This window comes from Scardinius erythrophthalmus (genome assembly GCF_964197995.2).
Source record: "Scardinius erythrophthalmus genome assembly, chromosome: 2".
Classification (NCBI taxonomy): Eukaryota; Metazoa; Chordata; class Actinopteri; order Cypriniformes; family Leuciscidae; genus Scardinius; species Scardinius erythrophthalmus.
In genome coordinates this window covers 24,880,838-24,906,219 of record NC_138222.1, presented here as the reverse complement: position 1 = coordinate 24,906,219, position 25,382 = coordinate 24,880,838, and the positions used below count along the sequence as shown (strand labels likewise).

Genomic DNA, 25,382 nt, shown 5'->3' with positions numbered 1-25,382 from the left:
TTGTGCATCCATCTTGAAAATACATTAGACAAAGAGGGACATACCTGGAAATTCAAGCTTCGCCTTTCGCGTTTTTACCCTCAGTGGCGCCGTGACGAATGCGAGGGGGAGATTACTCACGACTGCCGGCAGATTTGAAATACGGCCACCGTAGGAGTTAAAACGCCTCCAGAATGGGAGGGGCTAGAGAGTAATATTCAGTTTGTAGTCATATACGATTTCACCGCTAGATGGGAGAAAATCCTACACAGTGTAGCTTTAAGGTGAGGAAAAGACTTACATTTAAGTCTAAATTTATTAAAAGTATATCCCATCTCCATATCTCAAATGATTTGGTCCTTGTGGTCAATTCAAAACATTGTTGCAGACATGGGAAAACTCTGAAAACAGATTTTTGATGTCATCTGTCTGTTATGATGTGTTTGAAGTGTGAATTTAAAGTTTGTATTGCTACAGTGGAGGGGAAGATTTTAAACTCGCATAAAGCAACCGTATACCTCCCAAAGCCACTGCTAAGTGCAATACCTTAAATTCACTTCTATTTATTCATATTATCCATAATACTGTAAATATGTTCATTATCTGTATGTGTGTTTACTGTACTGTGTATTTATACTTTCATATTTTTATTCTTTAATTTTAAGGGTGCCATTTTAGATTTCAGGCCTTTTGTCATTTCAGATTTCAGGCTAATATGTGCCCTAGGCATTTTTACAGAGCCGCACTGAAGTGAGCTCCACGAAAGACTCCAACAGTCAAAGCGGCATTACGTCACGAAAGTGTGGACTCTGAGGAAAAATGTGAGGGCTTAGGGTGCCATTTGGGACATTAGGGTTCTATTTTGGAGTTTGACAGTAACCAATCACTTTTTTTGTATGGAAAAGAAGTAAAATCTTATGCGAAATTCACAATTGCCTATTTCCTATTGAAATTCCTGGCATTCCTAACAATGATAAATGTGAATGCATCTTAAGAGTAGGTTGACCTTCCACTGTGTGTAAACACTGTAGCGATTTTAAAATATTTGACATATGATACTAATTTAATTTTGTGAGTTTGGTATGGGACCACTTGTTTGTCCGAACAATGGAATAGAGTGGGAGTGTTCTGGAAACCTGTTTGGGAAATGGTGCTGAAATGACAGGACAGACATCAAAGGGGTGGTATAATGCCCTTTTCACAAGATGTAAAATAAGTCTCTGATGTCCCCAGAGTGTGTATGTGAAGTTTTAGCTCAAAATACCCCACAGATATTTTTATTGAGGGTGAGCAAAAACGCACCGTTTTTGTGTCTGTTCCTTTAAATACAAATGAGCTGCTGCTCCCGGCACCAAGGGCGGAGCTACAACAGCTTGTGTCCTTTTACCTCACACAGACATGCACTGGAGATTTCAAAAACCTTTAGCCTTTTATGTTCAAACCGAAGTCAGAAAGATGGAGAGACTCAAGAAGAAGTGACAACATGTAGATAACACTTCTGATTGGTTAGGCTAGTTGATGAATTTATGTAGCGTATGTAGTTATTTTCTAGTCATTGGTTAGCATATTCTGTCTTGATAATCTATAAATCGTGTTCCAGGGGCGGGGTTTATGTAAATTTTAGGGTTGGTGATGTCACTAACCCAGGAGGAATGTTGTGTAGCCTAGTCCCTACCAGCCATTTGTTGTAGTCCTTAAAAAGCAATTTCTTTAAAAGAAAAAATCCCTTTGCTTTGAACTTTGAGCGTCGTAACTTTGCAGATGTTGTTTATGCTCAATCAGCAACATTACTCACTAACTAAAGTTAGAAAAGTCAAATCATATTCAACCACTCCTTTAATAATAAATGTAAATGCAGCATAAATGCATGTTTTGTTCGGATAAAAGTGAGTCAGTGCCTGACGCATTAGGTCTAGTCAGTGTTGAAACAAACACAGCGTCATGTTTCAGTTAATCCCAGGGATGACTAGCTCCTGGCAGCAGGTACGAACGAAGAGGAAAAATCTTAGCATGGCACCTTCACAGAGACCTTCAAACTCACCTCAACTGTGGTAGAAGTAGTCATTTGGCTGTCAAATGTTATATAGAACTTACATGGAGCTCACAGTATAATTAGGTCTTGTTTGTGTTGCGTTTGTGTAAATGTGTGTCTAAAATGAACTGTAAGGGAGTCTTTTGTTATCCCGCAGGCTAATCGGTGTAATCTCCTTCTAGGGCTAAAGGAGTGTGTGTGTGTGTGTGTGTGTGTTGATTAACACTCTCTCACACACACCAGATGCAAAGGCAGCTTCAGTTACACCAAAGAGACGCTAGCAGGCAGAAGAACGCATAGATTCCTCAGAGAGAGGAGGGGGTCAGTAGACCAACTGCTACTCTTAAGAAGTCTCTCACACACACACACACTGAGAGAGAGAGAGGAGATATTTAGAGTGAGACCTTCAGGACATAATTGAAATGCACTTCTGCTTATTAGCTAGGGACTTCTGTCATTCCATAATAATGATTTGAACGTGTCATTAAGGCTGGGCACAGCTGGAGACCTCACGCAGGAGGTGTTTGTGAGCCCCTGTGGAGAATGTGATACGTCTAGGCAACTATTTCTAGGAACACAAAGTAAACATGGCTACAACAGAAATAAAAGCATTGCTACTCAAATCAAAATGATCTTTAAAGATGAAGTGTGTGATTTCTGTGCCACTAGATGAAATTGCCATTGGTTTTTACAAATATTTTCCCCCCACTTATTATTACACATTATAATCTAATCTAGTTTTTTTTTTTAATTAAAAATTGTGCACACAAGTTTAAATAAACCTGACAATCCTTATGAACTTTCATACACCATTTAAATATTTAACTAAATGCTTAATTATTATTAATGAGAGCTATTACCATAATCACCTCATAGAGTGATTATGGAAGTGTTATTGATCAAAGTTTCACATTCAGACTCATACATTATCATCTTTCTCCATGATGTGGGCACAATGGTATTTCTCCTATGCTCTACCATGTTAGGCTGGTGCGAGTACAAAGCAGTGCAGGGGATTGTGGGAAATGTGGGCTGCCCCTGGGAATCTTTAGTTCTTCCCACTGGGAACGGAGAGGCGGGAAATGCTTCCTTGCCAAATAAAACAGCTGAACAAAAGATCTGGAGAAGGAGAGCAGATTGGACAATTGGACAGTGCAGGGAAGAAGAGAAAAAAAACGCACACACTCACACACACACTTCCACACGCTATTGTTCTTAGTGTGAAAGTAACTTTGGCTTCGTTTAAGATCACGAGGAGGACTTTAAGGAGACTTGAATCTGAAAGGCCTGAAATTACACTGTACGCTAATGTAAGGTGAAAACTGCACCCTAACGTTCATTTAGCCTTAAACTCTGTGTTTTGTTTTTTTTGTTCTGTCTGGTTTGTCTCTCTAGTGATATGGACAACATACACTCACATTCACACACCCTGTTCTGAGCTTCCTTGGCCCTGTAATTAAAATCCTCCCCTCTCCAGAAATACATCCTGACCCTACGACCAGCGCCACTGAGGGAGTGTGTGTTTCACGTTTATCTGGCGAGAGCAACTTCTGTCTGGAATGAAAATATTGAAGGGAATTGGAATAGTTTGAGCTATTTTCAGACCAAACGCTCACATCCTCAATTGCTGTCAAAAACTTGGACAAAATTTGAATTCCCATAAAAAAAGTCTTTGTTCACTTTGGGAAACATCATGACTGTTTACGCGTTTCCTGTCCCTGGCTCCTGTCCCATGGATGCATAAACAAAGTGTTTGAATGCACTTGCTGTATCTAGACAAAAGATGCTTGTCTGTTGCTTAGGATGCATCTATAGTCTGACCATTGCCATTGATTGCGACTCAAACAGAGAGTAAACACAAAGGAAGTTCCATAATCGGCAAGATCTCCTCTACTGTAGTTTTTCCCCTATTGGTTTGGACTCACAAAACCTGTCGAGTACTTGTCTGGGTTATATTTCAATGCAAGATTAAAATAAATAAATACGAAATTAATGAAATGTATATATTTGCTTTGTTTTAGGACCATTGTTTTCATTAATTTCATGACAAATCTCACTACCACAATGCAAATAAACACTCATTCTCATTACTGTAACATGGAAGAAGTAATATGTTATTTTGTTAAAAGTATTTATGGTCATGGATTTTTGCTGATTTTAATTTAAGTATACACTGAAGTAGAATCTTAAGTTTATTGTAATATAGTAACTAGAATCATCTTTGAGAATATTGAGAATTATTTTTAAATATTTAAAAGGATAAAAAAAAAACTCTCCATGTCTACAGATTTTGGTAATGAACTATTTAGGGGGGACGTGCTAAATTATCATAAAAATAATGGCACAATACATCAAAAAATTATAATAATATATATTAATATATTAATTATTTAATTTAATTTGATTAAATGTTTAATTCAAATTATTTTTATTATATAATTTAATTAAAATATTAAATGTAATTATTTTATTATTTAATTTTTATTTAATTTTATTTTTTTATATAATTGTATTTTTTTTTATTTAATTTAATATATATATATATTATTTTATTGGTAATATATAATGTCCTCTCTGGCTGTCCTCTTCGTTGTTATCATGCTAAGGTGTTTGTGGTTGGTCATTCATTTATTCTGTACTAACTGTGACTGGTGTTTCTCTATCTCAGACCTTTCAAAGAACCGGCTCTGTGAGGTTCCAGAGGAGGTGTGCCAGTTTGTCTCCCTGGAGACGCTCAGCCTGTACCACAACTGTGTGCGATCCCTCACGCCCAACCTGTGTCAGCTGCAAGCCCTCACCTACCTCAACCTCAGGTACACACACACACACACCCACTCCTGATACAGGGCCTGTCCAAATACCCACACTTGCGGTCTTGGCCACTTGAGAGTGCATGCACTCGACAGGAAGTAAGTGTGCAAGACTGTACCATGTCTTAAAAATGCCAAAGCGCAGTGCCTTGAACTTATACCGCTTCGGAGCGGTATTCTAGGCTAAGCGTATCCCATCATGAATAATACCCAGGAACTTGCGTGCCCCGAAATTATTATTCCACTGTAAGTTAAATTAATTAAATATTAGGCTACATATAATTTGGTAGTAAAACAAAGTGTTGCACATTTTATTGGTGCAAAGATAGGCTATGGGCTATGTGTATTTTGTACAATTGCAACTGCTTTTTATCTCTTAATTAGAAGCACCACAATTTTTAAAGTGTCTTCTGTTACATAGGGACTACTGAACAGATATTTAGAAGTTTATTTTAAAATGCAAAGTACTGAAAATCAAACTAAAGCTCTGTAAACACTTGCATTTTTGCAACACTAGAAGTGTGTCAAGTAATCAAATGTTCTACACACACTTGCAGTCTTCACGCCTATTTTAACACTTGGGCCAAATTTAATAAAACAAGTGGTCAAGTGCATAGACCGCAAATGTTGGTATTTTGGACAGGCCCACAGGCTCAGTGTCAGGTGTAACTACACCACTACACCATCTCCAGTGTGCAGCTTACCTGAACCAGGGCAAAATACTTCAGGCACTCATCTCAGTATAAGCCAAGTAATGCACTGCTCAAAATGTTGGGGTTAGTGAGATTCTTTTATCTTGCAAAGAGTTTAGCCTAATACTTTTAATCAGCAAGGATGCATTCATTTGATCAAAAGTGACAGTAAAGACGTTTAGAATGTTACAAAAGATTTATATTTGAAATAAATGCTTTTTTTTGAACTTATAAATTACATTAAAAACTTTAAAAATGTATCACAGTTACCACAAAAATATTTAGCAGCACAACTGTTGATAATAAGATACCGGTATGTTTCTCGAGAACCAAACCAATATATTAGAATGATTTCTGAAGGATCAATTGACATTGAAGACTGGAGTAATGATGCTGAAAATACAGCTTTGCCATCACACATATATTACATTTTAAACATATTGAAATAGAAAGCAGTTATTTTAAATTGCAATAATATTTCACAATATTACTGTTTTTACTGTATTTTTTTATAATAAATAATGCAGCCTTGGTAAACGTCACGTCTCCCAGAGTGAAATTTCAGCCTCTTTGTGGCTAAAGATATTGTAAGGATTGTGTATACAGTAAGTCTGTCAGTGAGTGTTTTGTACTGGTGTTAGATTGCATTCATTTAATTCTCTCTCTCTCTGTGTTTGTCTGTGTGGTGCAGTCGTAACCAGCTGTCCAGTCTACCGCCCTCAGTATGTCAGCTCCCTCTCCTGCGCGTGCTCGTCGTCAGCAACAACAAGTTATCAGTCCTGCCGGCCTCTATACACACACTCACACACCTGCGACAACTGGTAAGTAGAACACACACACACACACACACACACACACACACACACACACACACACACACACACAGGCTCACGTTTTGTAAAATGATATTAGTGAAGGCATCTCATGGACACTGTTTTTTACACAAACTGGTTGATATCAGTTGATCTGAAACAAAACATGATTTGTGAGCCTTTCAAATAGTGAGGAACATGTTCTCATGAGTGGGTTTCCAACGTGTTTTACTATTTTTGTTAGGATATTTTCCAAAATGTGTCATTTACTAGTATAGTTAAACCTTGACAAAAGCAATCACACAAATCCAGTTGTTATTGGCAGTCTTAGGGCTGGGGGAAAAATCGATTCACCTAACTATCGTGATTTTTTTTAAAGGGATAGTTCACTTTGAAATAAAATGTTGGTATGTTTTAGCTTACCTCAAGTGCATCCAAGATGTAGGTGTCTTTTTTTACGCAGTAGTTTCAATTTTGATATTTTTAGGTCAAACCGTTCTTGTCTCTCAGTCATTTGATGCAGGTCTATGGTCACTGTCTCAAAACACAAGCACAGAGTCCAAATTAAAACAATTCCCCATCGTCCAAATTAAACAATTCCCCATCGTAAGTACACATTGATGGCCTAAGACACGAAATGAGCGGTTTGTGTGAGAAAACGAACAGTATTTATATCGTTTTTACCTCTTATACACAGCCACGTCCAAGTGATCTGATCTGAGGGCGCAGTATAGATATATATACACTAGATGTCGCCTTAAAGACATTCGTTCCAATGAACTGCCGTAGACAAGGCGACATCTAGTGTATATATCTATGCACCAGTCTGCGCACACGTCACACACCAGGATGCGCCCGCGCCCTCAGATCACTTGGACGTGGCTGTGTTACAAGAGGTAAAAACTATATAAATACTGTTCGTTTTCTCACACAAACCGCTCATTTCGTGTCTTGGGCCATCAATGTGTACTTACGATGGGGAATTGTTTAATTTGGACGATGGGGAATTGTTTTAATTTGGACTCTGTGCATGCTCTTTGAGACAGTGACCATAGACCTGCATTATATGACTGACAGACAAGAACGGTTTGACCTAAAAATATCAAAATGGAAACTACTGCGGAAAAAAAGACACCTACATCTTGGATGCCCTTGAGGTAAGCTAAAACATACCAAAATTTTATTTCAAAGTGAACTATCCCTTTAAGGATTTTTAAGTAAAAAAAATGTTATTCCGTAATTGAAATTAATTTATATTAAATTGCTTTAATTTAGTCCTTGCTTATATATGATGAGGAAGAGGAAAGGTAGCTCTTTTAGGGCAGGGCTCGACAATAAGGACTGCCCGATGGCCCAGGGCCAGCGTAAACGTCGCTCGGGACAGTTGATGTGATCAGGCCAGTGCTGCATCACGAAAGTTTATCATTTGCACATGTTTTTAAGTCTTGCCAATTAAAATACTAAAGCGCAAGAAGACATGACAGAGAGCTCAATTCAATAGTGTAAGAAGTTTTGTATGCGCACACATCCTAAGCTCGCGCCCAGAAAGCCGCGTATTAGACAGCGTTTAAAGCTCTCTTTCACATCGTCTTGCGCTTGAACGAACATATTCACGCAAAATTAAGTAATAAAAATTCCAGTCTCAGCGAGCATCCTGGTAAACATAGGCTGTTATATCTTAAGTGAACATAAACAGTTGAGAAATAAAACGCATTGTGTATCAGTATATTGGATCCGTGTAGCTCTTAAAGTGACAGCAGCCTAATAAACCTGCTGCTGTCTTTGTTTTTATGTTAATCAAACAACAAAGGACAAAGACATTTTTTATTGTACTTGTCTTGATTGAATAACTTTTGTAACTTTAAAGGCAGGGTAGGCAGGATTTTTCTAAAAAAACTTTCCAAAATTTGTTTAAACTGTCTTTATATACCAATACATAATTAAAATGTAAGTACTCTGAAAAACAGAGTATAAAAATCGAGTGTCTCTAGTCCTCTCAGGGCTGCAATAAACACCGCTACTTATTTCCATTTTAAATGATTTGATGATTGAGCTCTTACTAGTGGACACAAAAAAAGTGAAAAATGGCGGATGGATGGACATCTACGGATATACGACCTGCACATTCATGTACACGTGTATCATTTAACTTTTCCCCATGCTCTAGAGTTAAAAAAAGCAAACAAATCAGAATACATAGCAATATCAAATTGCTATACTTGTAGGATCGCAATTCTTAAAAATGACAATACATGTTGTATCGGTACCAAAGTATTGTGATAGTATTGAATCAGGAGATAGCCTAGGTGTACCGTCCCAGCCCTAGTCTCTACATATGTGGCAGTTGTCTGTGGTGTGAAGATTAGCACTAGCAGTGTTTCCCATTAATTTATTTGATCAAAAATACAGTAATATTGCGAAATATTATCACTATTTATCAAAATCAACATTTTTAAAAGAACTGTTTTCTATTTGAATACATTTTAAAATGTAATTTATTGCTGTGATGACACGGCTGCATTTTCAGCATTATTGCTCCAATCTATAGAGTCACATGATCCTTCAGAAATCATTCTAATATGCTGATCTGCTGTTTAAGAACCTTTATTATTATAATCAGTGTTGAAAACAACTGTGCTGCTTAATATTTTTGTGTAAATCATGATACATTTTTTTCCCCGGATTCCTTGAATTCTCTGAATAGAAACTTTTGAAACACTTTTTAACAATTTAGTGGATCTTTGATGAAGTATTAATTGCTTACTTAACCGTATTGCCCCACCAATTATTAAACTGCAATGTACACACAATCTTTAGTCCATCTAGTTTATAATTTCCTCCGTTTCTTCATTTCTTTCTCTCTGTCTCTTCCTCTCACTGTGTTTCTCCACCAGGATGTGAGCTGTAATGAGCTACAGTCACTTCCTGTTGAGCTCGGCCAGTTAGAATGTTTAAGGGATTTAAATCTGAGAAGAAACCAGCTTGCAACTTTACCAGAAGGTCAGTATCCCAAACTTATAAACACGTTTCTATAACCATTACTTCAGTTAACGTTTGGAAATATTGCATAAAGCAATAGTGTATTACCTTGTAAGATTACAGAAATCAAGATGTTTGAAATTCCAAAACACAAGGAACTAGTGTGTTATGTGGATGTCAGAGGAGAAAGCTTTTATAACAAGCTTACATCTCTGTTACAATGGACACAAAAATATTTGGACATTTAAACCACTCTGAAAGTATGCGAATGTCATTGAATTTGATAAATGATCAACCAAAAGTGGCATTTGTTTTAAAGAAAGATAACGTTTATTTTAGAGTATTGTGACACGTTCTGGTTGTCAAACATCAGGAAACATTTTCATAGCAAGTGTGATGAACTCCACCTGTGATAGGACACCTGTGTGAACTTGAGCAGAACTGACTTCATACAACCACTAAACATTGCTTTACTCCAAAAATTCCTCAGAAGAGTGATGTTAGTTTTGAGTTGTGATGTATATTTGTTCGTAGATTTGTGTCATTCATGCACTAAGTGTCCAAATATGTTTTGCATCCACTGTATATATATATATATATATATATATATATATATATATATATATATATATATATATATATTAGATTGACTCATCTAGTTGACTCTTCTCTCAGAGTTGTCAGAGTTGCCTCTCGTCCGTTTGGATGTGTCGTGCAACCGCATATCCAACGTGCCCGTGTGCTACCGTCATCTGCGGCACCTCCAAAGCATCATCCTTGACAACAACCCCCTCCAGATGCCCCCTGCCCAGATCTGCTCCAAAGGAAAGTTCCACATCTTTAAATATCTGAACATGGAGGCCTGCAAAAGGACTCAGGATCAGTTTGAGAAAGCTCTTCGGCCCACCGCCTTCAACAGCTGGTGAGAGATCGTCAAGGACGAGAGGTCTTAGGGTGCTGAAAAGCTTTAATCGCCTGTTTCAGAGAAAATGCTAATGTGTGTGGTCTCTGCAGTCTGGATCAGGACCTGTTCCCCGGTCAGTATGGCGGCCTGGATTCTGGCTTTAACAGCGTGGACAGCGGCAGCAAAAGATGGTCAGGAAATGAGGTATAAAGAGAGCTGCGAATTTAAGCACTAATGCACCATTTGGACACTGGTTGCTAAAGGCTTATTGAGAGTAATTTTATTGGATGATGCAAGCGGCTGTGTATGTGCGTCTGTGTTGTTTCACTCTAGTCTGCTGACGATTTCTCGGAACGGTCATTGCGATTGACTGACGTTTCCCGCGAACACACAAATTTTCAAGAGGAAGAGGAGAGAGATACGTCGCTAGAGACACCCAAAGGTAAGGTTAATGGAATCTTAAGATCAGTAGTTCCCAACCAGGGGACCTAAAATAAAAACTACCAAAAAATTTGACAAAATAAGTGCCCCCCCCCCCCCCCCCCAATACAGTTTTGTATTTAAAGATCCAGGATTCCAGCGCCATCTTTGATTTTTAATAGGAATGAAAGCGAAGCTGTGAGGGATAGCCATACATCTCTTTAGAGAGTTGTACTATTGTTTAATGTGTTTTTGGACTGTTCTGCTGACGAAACAGTGCAAAAATATTTTTCCAATAATTTTTAGTAGACAAAAAACTCTAGACGGCATGAGCTGTGGAAAATTATAAGTGATCTAGGAGCTTTATACAGCTTTTTACAATGGATGCCATTGAAAACATGGTAAATCTATCCCTCACAGCCTCGCTTTTATACCTGTCATGACGCTGCTCTGAATAAGGTCTATACCTAGATATACAGTATGAGGCATAATTTTAAAAATGGGTCCTCCAAATATTGTTGTGGACTATGGGGGGCCTTGGAGTCAAAAAGGATGAGAATCTCTGCTCTAGATCTCGGTTGCCTGTGATTTAAATGCTTCTATAACTCTTGGTCCTCTCTGTAGTGAATGGAGAGCTGGAGCAAGTGGATTTCATAGACAACAGCTTAATGGAGGAAGAGGAGGAGAGGTGTCACCTTCCACTTACAGAGTCCCCTCAGGTCAGGAGGACTTACTGCAGTACACTGAACATTAAAGGTGCACTCGGTACTTTTGTTTTTGGACCAAATGGGACCCTATGATGTGCTGGCTGACACTCCAGTGGTCTTGGAAGTTGAAGATCTATATTGACAATTATTGACAACAAACAATAGTTTGTTAGTAGTCTATTACTGATGTCAATGGTTAGATTTGCATGCAGCCTAGTAATCTGTTCGACTTAATATTTCGACTTTGACCAATCAGAACAAAAACCACCTCAGTCGCAGCAATAACAATGGTGTGGGTGTGAAAAACAGGGTGTCTTATCATTTGAAAGGATAAAAAGGTTGTTGAGAGACTGGATGGACAAAAAGTAAGAAGCAATGACTTATTCAAATTATTTTTTGAGGAAATGAAAGATGCAGGAGTCTTTCAATCTGACAGCAATGCTAATAGGTTCTTGTTGCTATGGTAATGTTGACACTAATTTACATACGAAAAACTACAGAGATATTTTTAGATTACTTTTTATTTTAGTTTAGGGTATATATAAACATTAAAGTCAAGTTATATTTGAATTGATGAAAATCTGCAAACATACTGTAGCTCTCGTAGACATTTACCACATTACCACATTTGCAAGCATATTTGTTATCTGTGATTAGTAACTGATGAAGTGAGAAATATTCAGCTAGTCATGTGATCTCAGCATGGCTGCCATTGTGCTGTCTACTACACTATTCTTTTCTTCAGAGTTAAAACTTTTAAATGGGGAAAAATAACTTGGTGCACCTTTAAGTTAACTAACACTTCCTACATTTTCAATATATTTTCAGACATATGCACTACCATTTGAAAGTTTGGGGTCGACAAGATTTGTTTATGTTTTTGAAAGAAGTCTCTTCTGCTTACCAAGGCTGCATTTAAATGATCAAAAATACAGTAAAAACAGTAATATTTCAAATGACTGTTTTATATTTCAGAAATCATTCTGATTTGGTTCTCAAGAAACATTTCTTCTTATCAATGTTGAAAACAATACTTTTTTTCATATTCCTTGATGAATAGAAAGTTCAGAAGAACAGCATTTTTTTTTAAATAGAAATTATTTATAACATTGTAATGTGTCTTTACGGTCACATTTGATCAATGGAATGCATCCTTGCTGAATAAAAGTATTAATTAAACAATCTTTTTGACCCTTTTGAACTTTAATGTAGAAGTCATAAGGTAAAATGATGTTAATATAATGTCCCCTCTCTCCATGACAGGAAAATAGTGAAAGTTCCAGCAGCACTTCCTCCCAGAGCCCTGAATCTACAGGCAGCAGGTAAGGGCTTATGCTGTTTGCATATACAAAATACATATATTTCGCACGAAACCTGTTATTAGTAAAATGGAAAATGTCTCTGAAAGGTCCTCACATAAAGAAGGGCCCCACAGAACTGTCAGAAATAGGAATTTGTTTGCATTTCAGCCATGTCAAAATAACCCCAGCTAGTGTAATTCGATGTAAACGCTCGCTGGCTTATCTGACCAGCCTATTAGGTGACCGATATTGGAACTTTTAGACCTACAGTCACAAGATACTGATCTGTGCTCAAGTGTGGTATCAGGTTATCTTACAGTTTCTTGTTAGACACGTTTATTTTTCAAACATCTCAAATAGCTTGATCTGGATCAGATATTTGAACAGTCTGTCAGGCAGATGGAATATTTTCTTTCCAGGAACAGAGTGAAATTTTTGTCTCAAATATTTTTTGTCATAGATCTGCCCTCAGTGTTGGCTATGGAGAAACATCAGTCATGTAGACACACTGCGTTCAATATAGACAATGCAAAATAAACAGAGAGTGCCAGGAAGTCACAAAGAGTGCACAAATTTGAATGCATTTGAATACAGCTGGTAAGGATCTGTACTCGTGCTATGTAACGTGCAGATGGGCATGATAAATGGAGGAAAGGGAGACATTGGACTGTCTCATGGCAGCAGGCCGGAAAATTTCCAGTCGCTCTTCTTAGATTGTGGTTCTCCAAGGTGCTCCAAAACATTGTGAGTTGTTCATTGTGGAGACCAAAATGCAAGCTGAGAGTCAGAATTACTGACTTTTCAGTGTGATTTGAAGGCCACAGTGACGTCCTTTAATTGATTATAATACATGCTCAAATAGTTGCTGTGAAACACAGAGTCTCTTAATTAAAGTGTGCTGGATCCCTCCTCCACTATGATTACGCAAGGTCAATCCATGAGGGAGTGCTGGGAAAAATCAACAGTGAATTTCCTCCCACAGTTTCAGTGTAACTGAGTATCTTGCTGTCATAGTTACTCAGTAAACTGGTCTGCTTTATTCAACGTTGTAACAGCAGACAAATTAAAAATAGTACTACAAAATAATAATAAAATCTAAAAAAATAAATTCTTCTATCCATTATTCCATCCATGTGTGATATATCCGGTGTTTCAGAGTCTTGGATCGGCTTGATTCACAGTAAATGCTGCTTCACTCAAACTCCAACTGTGCTGCGAGTTTGAGTTTCTTGTAACGTGCATTTTGGGAATGTTATGTGTGCTAGCAGTGCCATCCATTTCACTACATTTCTAATGAGAAGTGTTTGCAAACCTGCTGTCAACAAAGGAAAAGCTTTAAAATCTCCCTGCTGTTGTTCGCCATAATAAAAGCTTGAGGTTTTAACATTTGAAAATGACTACATTTACAATTGTACTACAAAACAATATGCATATTAAATATTTGATTGTATACAGTGTAGTATTATCATTATTACGATATATTGATTGTTTAATACTTTTATTAAATAATCATAATACAGATTATGATGATTATTACTTTATGATCATATTTAAATGTGGCCTATGAACTCAAGTGAAGAGTTGTTGGTTTTATTATTCTTATCACTTTATGGTTACTGAAAGAGGTTTGAGTTTGTTGTGTGAACATAAAAAAGTGTGAAAATAAAAGTTTATCCTCAAATTGTTCAGGCCTAAAAGGATGATTTGCTATAAAAAAAAATTCTACAGAGAAAAAAAAAAGTATTTTGTAATGTCTATGCAAAAATCCCCCTACAAAATCATCCCAATCATTCTAGAATATTTAATTCTTCCCAAATAGAGCTATTCAAGTATTCTGTTAAAACAAAACAAAAAAGAATATTGCAATATATAATGCAGAAAAAAAACGAAATATCGCAATGTCAGATTTTTTTTCCAGTATCATGCAGCCCTACGTTCTTCCTACTGTTCTGTGAGTTTGTAGATATAATTAGTGCGGTTTGCTAAAGGCTGGAATACACTCCATGTCTTTTGCCCAGATCTGCCATCTGGAGGAGTCAATGCTAGTTGCCGAAAGTCAGAGCCAGTCTGAAGATTTTGGGCAGTCGGAGTTGACAGATTTCACAGAAAAAATCGCAGTGTGCGATGATTGATATATATATATATATATATATTCCGACTATGATTCCGTTAAGTCGGAGGATATAAATTTTAGAACACATATCTGTTTTCATCTGATATACATCTCCAAGCAACAATACGCATGTTTCTACGTTAGTTTGTTGTGTTTGGAAAGACATAACAGTCTGATGCCCAGTTTTTCTCTTTAACCATTCACAGAGTCAGCAAGTTTATGATTCCTAGTGTTTTTAAATCCGTTCCAAAGTTGTGTAGAGTATTGCAGCCTTACAGCAAACATCACTTACTATTGCTCAACTCCTAACCATAAGCGATACCTAAAATTATGCGGTTTGTTGTGGAAAGAGGTGTTATTAAGTTTCTAAGCAATCAGACGTATGATTTTCACCTGGTGGGTGATTAAATTGGACTAAAAATCCCTTAGACTTAAATTGCCGTATTTAGTGTCCAGAAAATACGACTCTTTTGACTTGAGCCAGTAAGTAATCACCCTCGAAACTGCGTAGCAATGACTAAAAACCACACAAAAACTTTAGCAATCACCTACAACACCCTTGTATAGTGGTGGTGACACCACAATTTCTTCAGAAAAAGTTATATTCAGTTGTAACTTTTTGGTGAGGGCTTAAAAAAACATAAATCTCCCTTTCAGGATATTTGTGATTGGAGATTGTTCAGACTCCGGCTCACCATCCAGTCCCACTCTAGAGGAGAGGAGGAGGCCTGGAAACCTGCTCATCTGGCAGGAAAGAGAAAGAGCCCAGCAACAGAGAGACAAAGCCAGCACGTGAGTGACTGATGGGATTGAATGAATCAAGGAAATGTGGAAGTGAAACATGGGTGATATGGCGTCAAATAGACTGTTAGGCCTAAGAGCCGATAGAACGAACAATCCTGTTAGCTAATGCACAGCAAGCAAGTCTTCAAAAGCACTTGACGGATTTAAAATGGCCTCTGTTATTTCTTTGCTGATGCTTCGTCATCAAAGCCATTGTGGTTGTAAAGGAAACCAGTGTTTACCTGCCGTCGTGTGTCTTTACTTAATTTGTGTCTTAAAGAATTAATCATGGTAAAACACAGTCAGAAGAAAAACATCAGAAAGGCTCACCCAGAATGCTCTATTTGTATGAACAGGTCCTGTGTGCTTTTGTATTTAATGTTTTATGTATTTGCGTTTTATGTCTTACAGTTTGCAGAAGATTATTGTAAAAACAGGAAGTAACTTGGCAACGACGACAAAGCAAGGAGGAACAGGAAGCATTTCAGGGTAAGAGTGGAGCGAATGGCCCGCATATGCGTTTATGTGTTCTGTGTTTGCATGCGTGCTGGTGTTTATGTTTTGTTGTGGAATTCTGTATCTCTTTAACAAAGAGAAGCCACAAATCTGAATTTGAGACCAGATTACTAGCCGTGGCGGCATAATTAACAGTCAGATCAAATAGACACACCTTATTTAACAGTAACGTAAATTCATAACACATTCATGATGTGGTTGCTGTGTTGCTAGTTCACTCTGAAGTTGGCTAGTTAGTGAAGTTCACAAAGTTTTTTTTTTTTTTTGTCGTTTTGTGATTTGATCTCTGTGTCCCTCTAGTGGTGATTCAGATAGCAACTCTCCACCCAACGGCCCGAAACAGAGATGTGCAGTGAGTCCTTCACATTTACACACTCCCTCCACCTCATTCTGTCATAAATTCATAATACTATTCTTAATTGGGTGTTTAAGACTTTTCTCTCTCTCTTTCTCTCAGAGTGCAGATCAGATTTCTCAGTCCTCAAATACGGTTTCTTTGCAGCGCTCCATCAGTCGCACAGGTACCTTTCATGCTAGAAATTTCAGCTGCTTTTAATGGAAAATGACATTTAAGATCTATCTTCATTTTTTGAAGACCCCATGATTAGTTTGTGTACCTGAATATCTTAAATTACTGTTTATTTCAAACGTATCTTTGTTCAGTTGTATTTATGTGCTGCGATTTGATCATTTTTTATTATTTTATTTTTAGAGTATTTACTTGTCTTTAATAATGCTTGAAATTTATATTAGTTAGGCTAGTTGTTTTTGCTATGGTAATTTTAAACCATAGGCAAAAGTTCCTTAAAACAAACGTAAAATAAATGTGAATGATATCTACGTTTTTTGTTTTTTTTTTACCTTATTGGAATCGAAATAAGGAATCGATAAAAATCTTAATCGTTAAAATTAAAATGATACCCAACCCTAGAAAAGAGGTGATTCTGCAGTCTATATTATGAGAAACTTAAAGGAACACTCCACCGTTTTTTGAAATAGGGCTTATTCACCTTCTTTCCTACAATTAGATAGGTGGGCAAATGCATTCTTGTCTCAGTGCATGCATTGTTTTAGTTTGACAGGGTTGGCGCTAGCTTAGCTTAGCACAATGAATGGAATCCTTTGTTGCCAGCTAGCATGTCCTGAGTAAAAGTGATATAAACCCACCTAATTACTTCTTGTGGCCTGCGTATTCACAACAAGTACAAATAGCGATGCAGATTAACACTAGGCGATTTCCTATGCAGATATTGACTTGGGACTATATTAGGGGGAAGCACAGGCGAAGCACTGCTACTTGGGCGCAGAGATATCACACCCAAGTAGCAGTGCTTCGCCTGTGCTTCCCCCTAATATAGTCCCAAGTCAATATCTGCATAGGAAATCGCCTTTGACCTTTGCATGTAAACTATTTCAGGAGACCTCCTAAACAAAATAAAGAACCTTAAAAAATAAAAAATAATTGTTTTTAACAGGCCACTTTGATGAGTTTTGGCTATCTCATCGGATTAATAGCATTTTTCAAACAACCCTTCAGGAAAAAGTAACACGTTATTACTTGCGCAGTGACCAATAAACTCGCTTGAGCATTTTCTGTTAGGAACTGTATCTAAACTAACTCTACAGTATATTGGCAAAACATAAGTAATGCTCACTTTATCACATGGATATCACACAACTATTAAAAATGTATATATATATTAGGGGCGGTCACATTAGCTGGGGAAAAGTATTGCCAATAGTGTAGTGATGCGCAAAGCATTGCTCAAACAGAAGTGACTTTCAAACTAAGCAGCATTCGGTTGCTCAATGCTGCCAATCCACGTGACCAACTTAAACCCGTTGCAGGATCTGCATGGTGAAATCCTTTACCCTAATCTGAAATTCCCAATCATGTGGATTGCTATTGAAATGTCTGAATTTCTCCTGCAAAAAAATTGCCAAACAACAGTGAATGCAACACTTAACCCAATTGACTGCCAAGCAAACATGGTCTGTGACAGACAATTGACAGCCAGACATTAAAACGAAAGAGTTCCTTTCAATTACCTATAGACATTCTTTAGAAATGAACCCCCATGAAAGCAGTGTGACCACCAGAGGGCAGTGCTGTTACAAAAGTGCTTCAACGCTTTTTGACAGGGGTGCTGTTGAATGTTTGCTTTGGTTTCTTTGAGAGCAGTGTCATATAATTGTATGTATTGATTACAGTTATGTTTAATTCATGTAGCTTGTTCTGCTGAATCTGTATTGGTGGGTCTTAATGAACGTAATTTAAGTACTTGATGAATCTTGTTTGTGACATTTTACAGATGCGCCCTCCGTGAAGCCCTGTTCTCCAACAGGTTCTGCTCCCAAACCCAACAGCTTCTTATTCCGCACATCTTCACGCTGCAACGTCAAGACTGGTACACACACACGCACACACAGAAGTTAATATAGGATTGTAGGACCTATAATCTTTATTTGGTCAGTAATGCTGTACCCTATTGCTCTCTTCTCAGGATCAGGAAACAGTTTGGCGGAGTCTGGCCGCAGCGAATCACGCTCCACACTCAGATCCCCACGAGAAGACAGAACAGACGTCTTGCAACTGCGAAAAGTAAAGAGGCGTCCTGTATTATTCATCTCTCCATCTCTAGCTCTTTTGACACACCTTACCCCATTTTTGTTACGATTATCTTATTATTGGTCTTAGTCTTTATTTTTATTTGATCTGATTGCGTAGTTTAAGAAGTATTTCCCAGTAGTATCACTCTTTCCATGTTTCTCTTCCAGTGTCTGGAGTCGCGTCTGAAGATCTCTCTGCCTGACGATCTGGGAGAGGCGTTGTCCAATGGCACAGTTCTCTGCCAGTTGGCCAATCACGTGCGACCTCGTTCCGTGTCAATCATCCACATCCCCTCACCGGCAGTGGTGAGCTAATGCTCGGGTCTTATTCTCATTATGGCCAAAACATAATCTAGCATCTCAAAAGACAAATGTGTGATCCTTATTTGGAGGAAGCTGATCCCAGATCTGCTTGTTTACTAGCAGGCTGTTCTTAATTTGCTTTCTAATGAATATCTGTGCAATCTTTGTGTCTGTTCAGCCAAAGCTGAGTGCTGCCAAGTGCCGCCTCAATGTCGAAAACTTCATTGCTGCATGTCGTAGGCTTGGAGTCCCTGAGGTAAACATAAATTTCATCTTTTATTGTTTGCTTCTTTTATCATCCTCCATATTATTTGTCTTCCTGAGACGTATTGTGTGAGCTGTTTGTAAACAAGACAAATCCACTTCGCCCACTGACATGTGACTGTTAATGCACTTTTATGTTGTTTTTCAAGTGCTTCAAGCTCGATTTGCAACTTTTTTTGTGCTCTCTATGGCTTTTTTTTTTTTTTTAATCTTAAAGGGGTAGTCACCTCAGGTAGTTCATGATGTTCCAAAGCCAAATGACTTTCTTCCATGGAACCCCAAAGGAGATGTTTAGCAGAATGTCTGAGCCTCTGTCTTGTAATGCAGTGAAAGTGAATAGGGATTGGGCTGTCAAGCTACAAAAAGGACAATAAAAGCACCATAAAGCTATAAAAATCATCATAGAAGTAGTCCGTAACCATGTCTTGAACATTGGGGGACCAAAGTTTATTTTTTTTGGCTTATTATTTCAAGCTGCAAATGTAACTGGTTTTGTGTACAAAATTGACAAAATGTATTCAATGAGCGAGTACATCCTAAATCCATTTTCCAAACATTGTTTTTTGTCTTATCCTGAATCACTACAGTACACCTATAATAAGTGTTTATGTTCGGATAATTTTAGACCGGTATGGGTCGTACCACTGCGGAGTATCCCAGTGCCTGCGTGACTCGTCTTAGACATAAACAGAGAGAACTAGCTCCGGCTACAATGTTCTTCTGCAAGACGCGTACAGTTCTGTTTATTAACTGATGCAAAAGTTACGTATTGCAGCTTTAAATGAATCAAATAATTAAAGGATTGAAAGGGATTTAAGGGAATGGAAAAAGAATGGTAAAAGAAGTTCTAGGTCTAATTGTTTTTATGAAGCAATAAATTAAAACTATTTGCACATAATATTTTATTTTAAAATATGCACACATTTTATTCATAATTTTCACGTCTATGTCGAAAATGCAAAACGTTTCTTGTCTCTTCACATTCAGTTTTGAATTAGATGAATCATGTAAATGATAGCATATTTTCAGTTCAGAAAAAATTTGCATCGCTTGGATATTAATGTCTGTTGTTGAGCATTTCTAGCGTAAAAAACGCTAGTCAAATATTAAATGTTTAGCTAGCTACTAAAAAAAAATTTCTGTGTATTAACTTGCAAGACTAGTAATATGCGCTAACAAGGTAAATAGGGTCAATTTAGATATTATGATGACTTTAACATTCGAAAATTAAGAAATTAAGACACATAATCTGTATTGCAATTACTTTGTAATGATTTTTATTAAATATTATTAGTATTTTTTTATTTTACACTACTGTAGTATTGTTACAATGGTTTTTATTTAATATTTTTACGTAATATTAATTATTAAAGTAGAAAGTAAATTTTTTGTTTACTGAAAGAGGTTTAAGTTTGTTCTTGTAAAGATTATACCCATGTGTCAACACACAAATCTTTCAAGCCCTAAAAGTAAACATAAAAGTAAAATGTCTTTTTTTTTAGCTTTTTTATTATTATTATTTCTATATTCTACGCAGCTGCACTTTCCAACAATCATCCTAGAAAGATTGATCGTTTCCAAACATATCTATTTAAATGAATCTAGTGAAACTTCCTGCATTTTTCATCAAATTTAACACAGAAAAACTAAATATCGCAATGTCAATTTTTTCCGATATCGTACGTACAGTAGTTCTATAAACATCTCATTTAGTGTTCCACAGAAGAAAGAAAGTCATGTAGGTTTAAAAAAAATGAAATAAATAACACAAGGTGAGTAAATGATGACAGAGTTTTCAGTTTTGAGTGAACTATCCCTTTAAATGACCCTGCTTTCATGCGTGTCTTTGTTCAACACTGTGTCCATTCATCTTTGTTTGTCCTATTTGCATTGTTCTTCCTTTCCTTTGTCTGTCTCTCTGTTTCTCAGATGGAGTTGTGTTTAGCGTCTGATGTCCTGTGCAGTAAGATACCTGCAGTGCACCGCTGTGCGACGGCGCTCCTGGCAATAGAGGAGGAGGAGGTGAACGAGGACAAGAACGCCACCTCTCCCTCCGTCTCTCCTTCCTCCCCTTTTTCCAGCGGCTTCCTGCTCTTCTACTCTCTCCTCATGGCTTTGCTCTACCTGTTATACTGCCAGCTTATAGCATAGTGCGAGCGAGTATCAATGTGTAAATGTAACGGATACATCATTTCTGTACTGTGTACACACATTGTTGACAAGACCTGCACATATATAACTCCCTACACATAATGCCTTTCAGCTTACGCGTTAAAGCTCCTCACAGATGTTCAGGTTTGGAAACGTATTTAAGAACCTTTAGAAGCTCTACAAATGGTGAAATACTGAAATATATCGCAAATTATCAGAGTTCTAGATCGAATATCCACATTTTTCCACATCAAAAAAGTTATAATCAACTCAACGGTCACATGCTCCATTTTCTGTTGAGGGCGTAGATTTTATCTGTACATAGACATGGTTTCCACTCGTGAAGGGCTTTTCCACCTGATTGCCTTAGCATTGCTGTTGATCCCAGGATAGTTTATACACCTTCTAGAGGGAATGACTGTCTTTGTAATGGATCTTGTTATCCTAAGAGTTTTAAAGCACTGGCACTAACTCCCCATTCCCCTTTTTTCCCCAATTGAAGGGCTTTAAAGTGCCTCAGAAGCTTGTAGGTTCTTTCTGCTCACACAGCAGTGCAAATTAGTTTGTAGCATCGGGTAAATATGTTAACAGTGTGGCTATGGTACTTCTCAGCTGAATTTGGTTTAATTCACACGTTGTAGATATCTGTTAGGGTCTGGACTGCGTGGACTATTTCACTTGCCTTTTCTGTCTCTCATATCTTGTTGACTGTGACCACCAGAGAGCAGTGGTGTTTCTAAACGGTTCCTTTAACTCTTTTTGACGGTACTAATATGATTCAAAGCTGTGTTAACTTGTTACAGTTTTTCTTTCTTTAGTTTTTTTTAATGTTCATTTTGAGTTTTCTTGAGAGCATCTTAATATAATTCCTGTATGCAAACTGTTCACAATTAAGTTATTGTTTCGGTTTATTTATGTTTTTCTCTGTTCTGGTGAAGCTGCATTTGGTGGAAAGCCATCGCTGAGCACATTCAATTTGACTAATTAAATTGAACAGAGTAATATGCTAATGATTGCTTTCATGATCATTTTGAGCTGGGGAAAAAAAAAACAGTAAGACTTTGGGGACATTAATAGCGTCTTTTAAATGTGTATATTAGATACTGCTCGTGAATGCACAATGTGGATAAGCAGACATTACCAAATTACAAATTACACCATTTTTTTTTTTTTTTTTTTTGATGATGAAATGGTTGTGAGTCCTGCTTCTCCACAAGCCTCTTCAGCTGCGTTTCCTGATTCTAAATGTGGCCATAGTGTTTTTGTAGTCCTGTAATGTGCCATGAGCACCTATCTTCCGCGGTGCTGTATGCTGATGTTGCTTTTGTATTCCGTGCCTACTTAATGTGATTTAGAAGCTTTGCCGACAGTTTACTAACGAGCAGCCTCTCATCTGCTGTGAACGATAAGAGGAGAGAGAGAGAGAGACTGAGAAACAAGGGTAGGTGAAGGGATACGTGCTGTGGAACTAGTTACCAACATGCATTTCTCATCCTACGATGTCTTAAACATATTTTAAGGGATGTTGATAGGGTTTTATAACATTATACATTGTTATCAATGCGAAAGCTAATCATAATAGACATTTAATTTAAAATGAATCCACTTTGAAAATGAACTCAGACACATTTCGCATAGATGGACTTCATCACATTTGCTCTAGAGGCTTTGGCCAAATGAAATGAGGATTGTGAAATGCTACTGTCCATGTTGAAGGCTTTTACAGAAGATGACTGATAATTCTACCGTCCTTCTTATATACGTTAGACTCCGGCAGTTTAGAGGGCACTAGATCTACACGAATGTTTCCGTCCAAATGTTACCTAGTTAAAACTGTTGCAACACACGAAATGTATTTTGTTATATTTATAAAATACTGTGTATTTAAGAAGCTAAGTTTATATTGATATAAAGATTTTTTTTTTGTCTGTAAAGAAATTATTAAAAAAAGGAAACTGATTTTTACGTGTCGTCTGCTGCTTTACGTGTGCTTTTGTCAAATGTTCATGACTCTCGCTCATGATTAATTCTGCTTTAGTTCTTTGTCTCTCTGCTGGGGATGAAATCCTCACGTCAGCTCGTCTCTGTAGCTTATGAGTCCAGATATTCTGTGCCCTTTGCCAAAAGGTAAGTGTTGATCCATTGTGTGGGTAGTAGAAAGTAGAGAAAAAGTAAGTATAGCTACACAAAGTAAAAGTATACACTATACTACACAGTGGGGTACGCATTGCTAAAAAGTTATATTTGCTGATATTATAATTTATTATTAAAAATACCTTTTCAGATTTTTGGACCCCACTGTGTGTCTTTTTCTAAGTAACACTAGTTCATAAGTTTGGGGTTGGTAAGATTTTTGTAAAATGTTCTTGAAGGCTGCATTTATTTGATAAAATCATACAGTAACAACTCTATTAAATAATATTACACTTAGTTTAGATGTTTAATGCTATTTGCACTTAGTACAAAGAAAAAAATGTTTACAGCATCAGTCACATGATCTTTCACGTGATTTGGTGCTCATAAAAACATTTCCTGTTATCAATGTGAAAAACAATTGTGCAAACCGTAATGCGTTTTTCTTTTCATTATTTGATAAATAGAACAAATTTAGGCTATTTGAAATTAAATCTTTTGTAACATTATAAATGTCTGCACTGTCACTTTTAATCAGTCTCATCCAAAAAAACGTACTGACCCCAAACTTTTCAATGGTAGTGTACAGTATGTATATGTTCATATAAAATGTACTGTAAGAGATTTTGATGTATTGCACTATTTTGATGAAAATATTCTGCCACCCATCAGCACAAACAACTTTACAACACCCAGAACAAGCCAATTAAACAAAGAAAATAACTGAGCGCAAGTGTTCACCCTTTACCATCCATTACATCTTCCATAAGTTCTTTTTAAGCTTTTTCACACAGTGACAATGGCATTTTTGCTCATTCTTCTTTTAACAGTGCTTGGCATTTAAACCCAACAGTTCAGTTTCGGACTCATCGAACTGTAGACTTAAAATCTTTAGGGTCTCTCACATACAGCTGCTCCAAAGCATTCAGACTTTTAATCAACACTGGATGAATGTCATTGATTTAAAAACGCTGTTTGCTCAGGGCTCTTCCTACCACACTCACCAGTGTTTCTGTGTAAATGCACTGATAGTTAAAGGGATAGTTCACTTTGAAATAAAATTTTGGTATGTTTTAGCTTACCTCAAGGGCATCCAAGATGTAGGTGTCTTTTTTTTCCGCAGTAGTTTCAATTTTGATATTTTTAGGCCAAACCGTTCTTGTCTGACAGTCATATAATGCAGGTCTATGGTCACTGTCTCAAAGGGCAAGCACAGAGTCCAAATTAAAACAATTCCACATCGTCCAAATTAAACAATTCCCCATCGTAAGTACACATTGATGGCCTAAGACACGAAACAAGCGGTTTGTGTGAGAAAACGAACAGTATTTATATCGTTTTTACCTCTTGAACACAGCCGCGTCCAAATGTTCTGAGGGCGCGGGCGGGTATAGATATATACACTAGATGTCGCTTGGCTACGGTTTCGTTCCAATGAACTGCAGTAGCGAAGGCGACATCTAGTGTATATATCTATAGCCTACCTGCCCGCGCCCTCAGATCATTTGGACGCGGCTGTGTTCAAGAGGTAACAATGATATAAATACTGTTCGTTTTCTCACACAAACCGCTCGTTTCGTGTCTTAGGCCATCAATGTGTACTTACGATGGGGAATTGTTTAATTTGGACGATGGGGAATTGTTTTAATTTGGACTCTGTGCATGCTCTTTGAGACAGTGACCATTGACCTGCATTATATGACTGACAGACAAGAACGGTTTGGCCTAAAAATATCAAAATTGAAACTACTGCGGAAAAAAAAGACACCTACATCTTGGATGCCCTTGAGGTAAGCTAAAACATACCAAAATTTTATTTCAAAGTGAACTATCCCTTTAATAGGCTAACAGGTGCAGTTACACTGAAATCATG

At 37.3% G+C, this 25,382-nt stretch overlaps 1 protein-coding gene across 2 annotated transcripts in view; it reads left to right on the top strand.

Annotated features, from left to right (window-relative positions):
• lrch4 (leucine-rich repeats and calponin homology (CH) domain containing 4) overlaps positions 1-25,382 on the top strand; it is a 52,646-nt gene that overhangs the window by 25,202 nt on the left and 2,062 nt on the right. Inside the window, exons 2-18 of one of the 2 annotated variants that reach the window (XM_081359287.1) lie at positions 4,680-4,824; positions 6,205-6,334; positions 9,220-9,325; positions 9,980-10,226; positions 10,319-10,412; positions 10,542-10,650; positions 11,253-11,347; positions 12,599-12,657; positions 15,407-15,541; positions 15,944-16,021; positions 16,349-16,400; positions 16,506-16,569; positions 18,361-18,456; positions 18,553-18,650; positions 18,827-18,964; positions 19,140-19,217; positions 21,155-21,247. In XM_081359287.1, the coding sequence (XP_081215413.1) occupies positions 4,680-4,824; positions 6,205-6,334; positions 9,220-9,325; positions 9,980-10,226; positions 10,319-10,412; positions 10,542-10,650; positions 11,253-11,347; positions 12,599-12,657; positions 15,407-15,541; positions 15,944-16,021; positions 16,349-16,400; positions 16,506-16,569; positions 18,361-18,456; positions 18,553-18,650; positions 18,827-18,964; positions 19,140-19,217; positions 21,155-21,247 (1,817 nt within the window). The remainder of the gene's footprint in view (positions 1-4,679; positions 4,825-6,204; positions 6,335-9,219; positions 9,326-9,979; positions 10,227-10,318; positions 10,413-10,541; positions 10,651-11,252; positions 11,348-12,598; positions 12,658-15,406; positions 15,542-15,943; positions 16,022-16,348; positions 16,401-16,505; positions 16,570-18,360; positions 18,457-18,552; positions 18,651-18,826; positions 18,965-19,139; positions 19,218-21,154; positions 21,248-25,382) is intronic. The other variant, XM_081359288.1, reaches the window with a different exon arrangement.